The 12088-nt window shown below is 36.2% G+C and overlaps 1 protein-coding gene across 1 annotated transcript in view; it reads right to left on the bottom strand.

The window, feature by feature from the left end:
• The window catches only part of FMN2 (formin 2), a 162720-nt gene that overhangs the window by 136714 nt on the left and 13918 nt on the right, over positions 1-12088 (bottom strand). The window contains exon 2 of the mRNA XM_009893653.1: positions 6515-6681. Coding sequence (XP_009891955.1) covers positions 6515-6681 — 167 coding nt within the window. The remainder of the gene's footprint in view (positions 1-6514; positions 6682-12088) is intronic.

Raw genomic sequence — 12088 nt, 5'->3', positions numbered from 1 at the left:
ATATTATGATAGATTAACAACCTGTCTTCTCTGCTGTTGTCCACAATTTTCACTTATTAACTTTTGAAGTCTTATTCACTACTGGTTCCCAATATACTGCCATGACAAATTTCTTAAGATGGGACTACATTCAGTCTTACACATTTTATTCCTGAGCATTGAAAGTCTGCTTGAAGAAACGCTGCATTGTTGCCAGCTTTATGCTGCAGTTTGGAAAAGAAGTTCTCCCAGCTGAAGTAAACTCTTGGGAAAGTTGCTTTTTGGAAACTGATCACTGGTATTTTGGCTCTCTGACTTCTGAGAAAAGAGTCTGTCTGCAATCTGTTTAACTGCTAATTTTCAGACTGGCGTAAACGGTGCAAATAAGTTAAAATTAAGTAAAGCCTTCATGTCACTAACTCCTCTTCCAGCTGACCTGCAAAGTCCCACCATCTGCTACTACTCAGCAGAAAGCAAGCAGTGTCTTTATTTCCTCAAAAAGCATTTGCATCACCACAGGTGGCCAGGAGATAATAGGAAAAGAGCCATTTTCATAGCATTTCCCATTGACACTGTCTGGCGCTCTGCTTGCTTGTGGAAGAGTTATTTCAGAAACGGATGAAAACCTAGTCAGGCATCACAACTACAAATCACACAAGAGGCAGTCCCTATTCCAAACAGTCAAACATGCCTATGGACAAAATCACATCATAACACAGCAAAGAAAGACACCCTCCAGAAGATGTTCACTTCGCTCTTTTGTTACAGAATACGCTGAAATAATTATAAATCAAGAAGGTATTAACAGCAGTACTCAACACAGTAACATTATTCAATAAAAGCACTGAAAAAGATGTAAAAAGAGGTAGCTCAATAAAAATGACACCAGAAATAAAGATAAAAGCTGAGTGTGCATTTCAGACACATATGGAAGAAGATATTGGTGGTTAGTGACACATGAAAGTAGTTGTTGGACCCTTCAGTGTGCAACAGAGATTAAATTCCCCAAACAAGGAGTATAGTATGGATACAAAGGTATGCTCAGTTTTCTTCTCAAAACCACTTACAAAATGATAACAGAAAGCCTCTATCACAAAATCATTTAAGTTTTCACTGAGAATTCAAGTGTTTTAAACCTAATGTTCAGAAACAATGCACAAAACTACTTGGAAAGCTTGTCAGAGAAAAAACCCAGAAATCTGCTATGAAAGGAAAAAAATGCCCATCACTTAAGACTGCACAGTGTGAACTGGAAAATATGAAATGGGTAGTCATAACCAGGAACTAGACATCCACAACATGTATTAATTACAGCTTCTGGATAAAATGCAAACACTACATACAGTTGATACTTCTTAATAGCACAGTGAAGCTAAATAAAGTTGCCTTTCATTGGTAGGAAAATGCCAGCTTCTTTTATTGGTGTATGAACAGTTTAGCTTCTAATGCAAACATGTATAATTTATATACATTACTGATGGCTCTCCAAAGATAGCCATCTTCCAGTTTCTGTGTTACATCATTAACAGAGGAGCTAAGCAGGAGATGAGATCTCTACTTGTTGAAAATTGTGATCCTCCAACAAGTGCCTGCAAAGCTTGACTGTGGTTATGTTCTTGACAAAGATGCACTGCCTAGCCAGCTCAGCCTTCTGTTTATTTTACTCTAATAGAATAATATAACGAGATAACATGCTAAAAAGCTTAGGACTACACCTGCAGTACAGAAATATGGTTATTTAATAACATGACACAGTCATTTGGGACTGACAGTTTTTCCACAAAGCGTTGATTTCTTACATATCATTCAGTCAGAGGATATTTTATTTTAAATTTGAAACTTTGGAAGCCCTCTTGAACAAGTCACAATGGTTACAAAGGGAAAAATTTAAAAGGAAAGCAGGTAATAGACTCAAAAGGCGAGCAATTTTTTGGAGAACATTCTTTGGATAGGCTTTTGCTAATCTATCTTTCTATAAGTTGTACATTTACTTGCGTGGCCATTTTTTAAAAAATTATGTTCAAAACCTCTTTTTGTCTTTTATAAAATACTAGCAGAAGAATGAAAGGCTGTAAAGATAGCCCGAAAATTAAGAAGTCATGACACCCATGAGGCAATAACTAGCAGTCTCTCCAGGAGACGGGAAACTAGCAAAAAGGGCATCATATTTCTAGAAAGAGAATGTGCCATTGTACACTACTTTACATTTTAAGATACTCTTTACATTATGAGAAGAGTAGGTAGGAAGAGCTACAGTGAAAGCTTCCACTACTTCTCAACAGCAAACATCTTAAAAATCCCAACCCTGTCTATTTCTGTTACTTTTAAAGCTTTGTTAAAGTTGTATTTTTCAGACTAATCTTTTATTCTGGGTGTCTGCCACAATCTGTTTCAAAAGAAATAATTGATAAAATGGGCCAAGATACAACATGAAAGTTTTCTCATGAGTTCTTAAAACAGTTTTAAAGTTTCTATCCTTTGGGCTACTATTTGAAATTTGACCAAAAGGTCAGAGATACTTCAGGAATATGTCATTTCCAATCGCCATTAAAATCTATCCAAAATCTGAGTTATAAGGCTCTGAAAACTGCACACCATCCTCAACATAAATGTAATGACAGTTGCTGGTTCTATAAAGATCTCTGCTTTCATTGGATATTTGTTGGTCCTTTATGTTTGCCATATATTAACAAAGGAGTAAGCATCACGTCCACAAAGGGTAACCTACACCAGAAATACAAGTGCTAAGAATTTAATTTAAACTGGCTTCCAGAAGCCATTATAATACTAGCCCAAGAAACTAAGAGCTGTGAAATTTGTCCTTACACTTAATGCATTGCTTAACTGCAGTCAGACAGTGTGGAAGAGAAAGAAATAGGATCCAATGAGAAAAGCAAAAGATGTTGTGTACTATTATTTATAATGGGGTGAGGCACAGGCCCACACTGAAGCCTGGAATATCTTGGGAGAAAGGAGAAAACAAACAAACAGATCTCTTGTGTGTTACTGAGAAAACAGACACAAGATTTGGATATATAGTTGAAAGACAGGGAGAACTAGAGGTGACCACCGGGCCTGAGTAATAAAGAAGATGAGAATATAATCAGAGTGTGCAATTGCAAACATTTCAAGACAGCAGAGAGTTCAGTATTGGTCATGTTAAATTAGATTCACTGGAGAACATCCAGAAAAGGAGATCAGTGTGAGAGAATAGGAATTTTAAATAATCTGTTTATATTCATCTCAAGCCATGAGCAATAGATCATAGAATGAACAAAACTTACGGAATTATTTTCATAAACTGTAACCTAACATCTTCAAAAAACAAAGTCTATGGGACCACACTTGAGCAAAAGGGGACTCATGGATTTTATTCAACATTAAAAAACAGTAAATTAAAACTCAGAAATACATGGAATCAGTCACAAAAGGAGAAAAGGAAGGATTCGGAAGGATTTCAGTGGAAAAAAAAGTTGGCAATTCTGCAAAAAAACATGCTAAAGGAGCGACCTAAGAGACTTTATAAGAACCAGACTAAGACAAAAATCAAAACAGCCAAATGAGTAACGTTAAGGAACAAGCAAGCACCAGAGCTGGATGTAGCAGAGAGGAAGGACAATGAGGTGGCACACAAACCTGGCTGGGACCAGGACAGGGTTACAGGAGCTTTGTTGATGGCAGTTTCAGCTGAGTGAAAAGGACACCAGCCAAACTGGAGGCAATCCAGGATGGAACTGGAGGCACATGTGATGAACACAAAGATGAAGGAAGAATATGGGACTGGCTGTGCTCCCAATTTTGGAGTAAGGTCAAAGATGATTTATCTCTTAATTTTAGACGGGTGAAATTTAAGTAATACTTAAAGCTAGTCTGAGTCCTCTGTTTTTTAAATCAATGGTTAGATCAAGATTAAACTCTTGCTCTAATGAATTTAAAAAACAAACAAACAAACAAAGAAATAAGAAAAAAGCAAAGTACAGAAACAGAGACAGATGCAAGAGGGGACACAAGTCACAGATCTTACCCGTTCTTTTTCAAGTACTATACAGCATCACCAATTAGTGTGAAAAAACTTGTTTAATTTCCCTACATAACTGCTATTGTTTATTTTCTGTAACATATTTTATTGAATTGCTCCAAGAAGCAAAACCAGCTAGGAAAAGCCCAATTTTGAAGTTCTCAGCCACTAGAATTTATACTGCAGGTTCTAAACATTTTCACCCTTGCAGGGCATGTAATGAATAAACAGGTACGAGTTCCTGTACTGTGGCCACCAAGGCCTGAAGCAGAAACATATTCTGAAACTCAGGAGCAGCAGCTCTCACATTTGTGCCACGTGCAGTTCAGTTATTGAAATCCTAGTGTTCAAGACAGATATACGCTTCTTTGAAGTACGATGCACTACTAGTTACATACACACACAGGGCTTTACACTACTTCTGACATTGTTTTACAGGAGCATCATCTATTTAGTGGACTTATGCAGAAAAATAACAACAGGGCATTTGTGGCTTATTGATAGTCCAATTCAAATTAAGATCACTGATAAACCAGCAACGTTTTAAATTGCTGACTTTGACACACTGTTCACATGGCACTAGGCTAGGCTACTGTTTCTTTTTAGAAAGTTCATCCTGTTGGATATGGTCAATGAAAGATAACTAATTCTCTTACGCAGACAAAGCATGGCATACCAGTTAACAAACAAGCCTCTTCTGCTTCTTTCCACGTTTCTAATTGATAAAATCCATTTATAAGTAGAGGAGCAACTTTTTTTAAAAAAGAATATTGTATTCAATACTCCAAAGAAGAGATTAGCTGAATATATGGTAAAAGCAGAACTGAAAACATTGCCAGACTTTTAAACAACCTGAGAAATAAGAAACATGTCTTTTCCAGTAATTTTCTCGAGTATATTTAACGATAAACACTTTCAGATGGCTGTCTAAATAACCTCAGCTTTATAGTTGCACTACATTTTTCAATTATTTTAAAAAAACAGTTTGAAAATGTTTTAAACATTGTTTAAAAAACAAAACAAAACAAAACATAAAGGTTGAATATTGTTAGAGGGACCATGGAATGATTATCTCTTTTATGAGGAAAGGCTGAGGGACTTGGGTCTTTTTAGTCTAGAGAAAAGACTGAGGGGGCATCTTATTAATGCTTATAAATACTTAAATGGACGGTGCCAGGGGGATGGGAACAGTCTTTTTTCAGTGGTGCCCAGTGATAGGACAAGAGGTAACGGGCACAAACTTGAACATAGGAAGTTACAACTAAACATGAGGAGGAACTTCTTTACTTTGAGAGTGGCAGAGCACTGGAACAGGCTGCCCAGACAGGTGGTAGAGTCTCCCACTCTGGAGACATTCAAAACCCGCCTGGACGCCCTTTTGTGCAACCTGTTGTAGGTGACCCTGCTCGGGCAGGGGGGTTGGACTAGATGATCTCCAGAGGTCTCTTCCAACCCTGACCATTCTGTGATTCTGTGTGATTCTGTGATTTTGCAGATAAGCTAGGTTATCTAGGAAGCCTTGTTTGTTTTAAGAATTCATCAGACAAGTTTGTTCTACACGGTTGCGTTAAACTATTCTTTAGGGAAGATGAGAAAGATTCAAAAGGACTCATGCTCTCTCATATATATGCCAATAATTTTTTGAGTATTTCTAACCAAGCTTCAGCTTAATGTGTAGAATAGGGATGATCTTAACTATACCAGTAAGATATTAAGTAGATTAGTTAATATTTGTACATTGTTTTGAATTTAATTAGTGAAGAGAAAAACACCGATTATCTTCAGTCACATAAACCAGTACAAAGAAGTGTCAAAGAAAATTTAATGGCAAGGATCATTATTTTTTTTAAGTTCACTGTAAAACTTCATGGGCTGTACAGTATCATACAGTAGAAAGACATCCTCATGTTGAACTCATTATCCAAGAGGAGGGAGAAGTATATTGGGCAATGCCTGCACCACAGTTTTGTAAGGGCATGCAAACACCACCAATAACAGCACTCTGGCCAGATAGCCCAAAGGCACAGATAACGCTGTAGCTGGAATGCCAGCAAATTTGCACTGAACCCTTAACTACTTAGTACCAAAAGCCTTTCAGGAGGAAAAAATTATCTAGTATAGACATCCTGGTTGGGTTCTGTAAAGTTTTGTGACATGTTGTTTTCTGTCGTTCCTTTAATTTATATTTTTGGTGAAGCAGCTATTGTATTGGAGTGTTGGTAGTCCTATAGAGTGGTTTGATGCAAAGAAAAAGACTTCATGAAAACAACGGATAAAGAACAGTATAGCAGAATTAGACACGAGTTAAAAAGTTAAGAAGTCAAGTTATGGAAGAAACTTTTAAAACTTACTTGGGTACAAAGGTGTACACACTTCAGCTCAGAAAAATAGCTGGGCACTCTCATAAGGGCAATTTTCATTAAAAGGACTAACAGAACTCTCTCAGGACTGATAAACCATTGACAGATCACACCCCGCTTGGCAAAATAGACAAAAGATAACCTTTTCGGTACTTACATCAAACGTGGGTGTGCTTTGCTGGGCACTCTGATTACATGGTTCTCTGAAGCAGTCGGTGAACGGAAGCAAAAGACCCATTGCAATAATACGAGAACATAGTTTTTCTGCTTCTTCTTGTGGTGCATTTTCCTGCTGGCTGAAGAGCTTTTCCAGCAGAGTTCGTCCTGCCAAGGTGATGACACAGATCAATTAGAATTTGTACCTGTCTACAAGACACAAAGATTTAGGCATTACAATGTGTATTGCAAATCTAAACTACTAGAAGTAAAAATATGAAATTATAAAAGAATACTTGAGAAAGGTAGCTGATAATAAGTCTTTAATATAAATTATTTCTACGTCATAATTTGAACTGATCTGTAGCCTGACTGATTAGGATATTTAAGAAAATATACATTGTCTTGGCTGCACTGCAGGGTAAGAACAAAAATCATAAGATGCTATTGTAGCAACATTTTCCTATTTATTTATATTACACAATTGTCCTGATGGCAAAACCAAGATATTACCAACAAATGAAGTCACTTTTTCCAAGGGTCTCACACAAAGTTATTATAGAATCAAGTCTCCCCAACTCTTGGGATAAGCCCTTGTTTTTTGAATCATAAAATGATCATAGCTTTTAAGAAATTGTGCTCTATTTCTTTGGATAAACTCTCAATAAAAGAATAACAACAAAAAACCCCTGAAAACTATTCTGTTTAAAATTATGTTTAATACAGCTCCAGAGCAGCAAAGCACTCCAAACTAAAATGTGATGCCACAAGCAGCAACTCAGAGAAGTAAAACTTTTGAAGAATGAGATACGAGACTTATTCCTATTACAGGGCCAGATTTTATGATCAAAGTGTTTTCTTTGTTATCTCACCAGAGCATGAAAGGATGGCATATGTTATAAAGTATATTACAGGAGACAATGCTAGAAGTTTGAAAGACCTTTGTGCTGTCTGCAGTTAGCCAGAAAGAGACTGCAAAAATTAGTTGTACACACAGGCTGTAGTAAAGTACATTGTAAGAACATTAAATTCTTGATTAAGGTCAAAAATTTCAAAAGATGCCAAAGTTCAGATTAACAGGATATAAATAAAGATATGAAACAGATCTACTGGAAGAGAAAAGGCAGACAGAATAAAGTTAATTTCACGTTTTAGTATAAACTAGCTGCGAATACAATTTGTACCTAAATCAGTTTCTATAGTCTGTTTTTTCCACCCACTCAGTGCAGCCAAAGATATTTTCCACAAAAAAATATAGTGCATTAAGAAAGCATTTTAGTGTCATTTAAAGTTATAATAATAATAATAATAATAATAATAATAATGTTTTGTAAATACAAATGCAAGATTTCTGTTCAAATGTTGATTTTATTCAAAATGCAAAATTTCCCAGGCTTGTTGAATATACTAAAAAGATTTGTTTTTAAACATCTGGATGCAATTAAAAAAAGATACTGTAAGTGACTTTTTGCCCAAAGTTTCTGTATTATTTTAACTTCACGTGGCAATACAGCCTAAAATAAAGAATACATTAAAAAGTTAGAAGTTATTTCTAAGATTCTCCTCCACACATCTAAAGATCTGAATTATTAGACCAAGTTTCCTAGCCTTTTGTTAGACACAATACAGTACATTCAAGGGGATAAGCCAGGGGATAAACTTGTAAGATATACAGGTTTTGTTATGTTTGCTGATTAGTTTGCCTCTGTTCTTTGGTTTCATCACCTGTAAGGTGATGATAACATAATTGCTTATTCAACATATCCCTCTATTTAGCTAACGATACAGTTCAGTTATTAAATCTTCAAAGTCATTAATTAATTGAAGACAGGCTTTCTTACTGACTGCAATTTTTAACAATTTACCCACAGTTGCAGCAATGTACAGCAATCCCCTACATGAAGAAAGGCAATAGCACGAAACCGTGGAAGCGAAGCACGAATAGGGAGCTATCTGCTGACTGTTTTTGTGATTTGTTTTAATAATTTTTCTTTGGGGTTGTAGTTGCCAATGCTCAGTGGTGCTGTAAAAGACGACTGAAAAACCTCCAGGCTACTACTCTCTTACTGCAATGAACGGATTCTCCTAGCTGTAAATACTGAGGTTAAGCTATATAAGCAAGTTTTAGAGAAAAATAAGAACGCAAGGTTGGCATCACACTGACACCAGAGCATCAACTGGCAGCATTTCTGGGACAAAGCACCTCATATTACCATCTTATCACCTTATATCACCGAGTAAAGTTCAACAACATGGAAAGTCATCTAGTTAAATGAGAGACTGCAAGTTATGAGGATGAATGGGGTAGTCATTCTTTGAAGTCATCTAAAATGCACAGAAGAAAAAAATAATAGGAAGGAAACACACCAGAGGAAGAGCACTCTGCACACACATACAAAAAATAGGACCATGCAAGAAAACTATTCATGCTATATGAAGAAAACTTCTTCATGCTATATTGAATATTCAGTGTTAGCCATGGCTTTTCACTGTCAGACTTGGTATATCCATATTTTTTTTGTCTGGATGTTTCCATATTTAAATAATCTTGTCATGTTTAAAAAGTCTTCTCCTAGACATCCAGAAACAGAATAGCCCCTTCCACCATTTTTTGCTTTAATGTAATTTACATGACTAATAACTGTAAATGGAAAAAAAAGGAAATGAGGCCTTTTTTCCTTAATCCCCTGATTCATTTGCTAATTTTTGTAGCACTTCTTAACAGTCTTGTTAAAGATCAAATACTTTGGTTCAGAATCTTAGTTGCCATCCACTTGCAGTTGAATTTGTAGAGTGATTCTTAACTATCGTTTCTTAGTGATTAGATTAACTATTGCCTAAACAACTTAATTTCTCTTACTGTATTCAGCATTACTTATGCCATTTTGTCCATCTGGGCCTTAAGCATTCTCTCCAGTGTATTATCAATCTTGGAATAAACAGGGTAGTAAAAATTATTTGATGATATTAGCTAGTACTTCTTAACCTAAAACAATTAATCATTTAACTCAAACTAACTTTAGTACAATTAAGCTCTCCTTTCCATCAAATATACGTTGAGTTAAAAAAATACAGGTTCTCAACACAAAGGTAATAATGTTTGGATATAGCTGTGCTCTAGCACAGCTTGTGTGTTCCTTACAATTGCTATGAAGACCTGAGGAAAGACACAGAAATTTGAATTACAGAAATATATTTTGCCAGTTCAGTTAACACATTTTACAAAATGCAAGCTGAAAAAAGTTCAATTCTCAATGCATTCAGAAATAGCTTCACTGCGAACAGCTGTGAAAAAATCTCTGTATCAACAGTAAATGGGTTATATATTCAAAGCACTTACTGGGCAATATATTTAGAACAGACTGTTAAGCCACTGAAGTTGTGTACCTAACCAGCTAGGGCTTATCATCAAACTGAATTGTCATTACAAGTGTCGGAACCACCCACCCCTCATTGAACATAAAAACCAGCCAAAGTTGGAAAAAGGACAATACATATTCTTCCTAAAGGAGAGTGAGGAGGTAAATAGCTAAAGCTATTTTACATGGGAGAACAACATTTGAAAGGTACTGCTTACCATGAACTAGTTGCTCCCTTGTTAAGGCCATCTGATATTTCTCTTCCACCTCCTTTCAGGTAAAAGCCAGTAGTCACTACAGTGGAAGCATTCCAGCTCCAAAGTCCTCTGTGGCCCGGGGAGGCTGGTGCCAAATTCACCCCTGCCTCGCAGCCCTCTGACCCTACTTGTGCCTGCACTGATGTCAAAGCAAGAGATGTTTGTTCCTCTCAACAGGAATCACATTTATGATTTTGATTCAGGGCAAGACGAAGGAAATATTTTTGTTTAGGTATAGCAAAGTACCTCTTTAACACTGACCTACACAGGCTTTTAAATACTTTTGTTTCGAAACAGAAAAGGTTTGCCAGCACCCCATCTATCTGCACTGCACGTTTGGAATGAATTCAAATTAAAATGACTTTGTGTCTATAGGCGTGAAATTGACTGTACAACATTAATCCCTGAATCTATTCTATCTTAAACAGCAAAACCCAAATCACAGCCATATTTATTGCATAGGCTAAATTCCAGTCAACTTCAACTGCAAGATCTTGAGCTACAATTTTTCATCTTTGGTTTATACAGAAAATGCAACAACAGCCTTTTTCTTCAGACATCATCATTAATCACCTCATGTAAGATACAAATATGAGGTAATAAGTGAAGATAGTTGCAAGTAACCTGAAATAATTAGATTATTAATGATTTCATAATTATTAAATTATTTCTGTTACAGGGATTTAAATGCAATGGTAAAGCAATTTCTTTTAGTTGCCTATACATTCCATGAAAATAGTAAAGAACAAAGATCTCTCAGCACTCTTTTTGTTTTCCTAAAAGGCTAAAGAAGTTCCAATTTTTTATATTTTAAACTACTCTTCTTCCCAGAAATCCCAGGTCATGAAGTTCCTGGAGCCCGTTCTTACCATTAGCCTAAGTATTAGTTTGGTGGGGGATGGGAAGCGTATCAAGTTTTAAATTAGAGAAAAACTGCAGTTAAGTTTCACCCTTAGATCAAATCAGTATTCTGAGGATCTTGCCAAAACCCTCCAGCAATTAAGGCGACTATAAACTAATAAGTTATTTTTTTTTAGGAGCTTAGAATGACTTATTAAATCTCAGTAAGGGATAAGAAGACTTTTCTTTCTTCTTTTCTTACAAAGGATTACACAATTAATTAACTAAAAGAATGGGAACATGAAATTAAGTTCAGAAGTACCAGGTACTCTGGTGTTCTATGGATATTTTGTGATACTTCTGCTGCCATAGTTCAGTCTAGGTCCACTGGCTCAGCTTCCGAATTCCATGTTCTCCACCTCCACGTCATCTGCTGCTTCCTCCCATTCTCATTAAGATGAAGCACTATGATCCTACAATCTCCTGTATGACAGGAGTCTTCAGCCTATCACTACGACCAAGACCTGAGTAACATTGTTCTTCAAACCCACCTCTGGCAACAACAGTAGAACATGTAAGATGTTCAGTGCAGAATAAAAATTCACAAGTCACAGTATGGTTTCCATTCATACTATATGCCTTTTTGAAAAATGCAAGTAATTGTACTTTTGAACAATCATTTTCAATTTTAGACTTACTGCAACAATATTTACTCAAATGCAAGGTGGAGGGAAAAAGGAAGCCTACGTCACCAAAAGTCATTCTACAAGCATTGTTTCATATAATAATGAAATATTGTAAAATATTAACTATTATATATAATATATATAAACAAATATAGTAATTTAATATCATAATCCCACTCCCCTTGGCCTGTACAAGCGTCTGTGTGCATTCATTATTCCTCCTTCCATATGGCCCCAACTGCTACAGACCTTGGCCATCAGTACTGATAATCTGAACCACCTTGTCTGTCATGACCTGGACTATGAGTCACTTTTGATGGGACAGGTTGCCTATTTTAGAAGGAATCATAGAATGGTTGAGGTTAGAAAGGACCTTGAAGATCATCGAGTTCCAACCCCCCTGCCATGGGCAGGGACACCTCCCACTAGACCA

Source organism: Charadrius vociferus, unplaced genomic scaffold, assembly GCF_000708025.1.
Source record: "Charadrius vociferus isolate BGI_N301 unplaced genomic scaffold, ASM70802v2 scaffold309, whole genome shotgun sequence".
Taxonomy (NCBI): domain Eukaryota; kingdom Metazoa; phylum Chordata; class Aves; order Charadriiformes; family Charadriidae; genus Charadrius; species Charadrius vociferus.
This window is presented reverse-complemented; position numbering and strand designations above follow the sequence as displayed.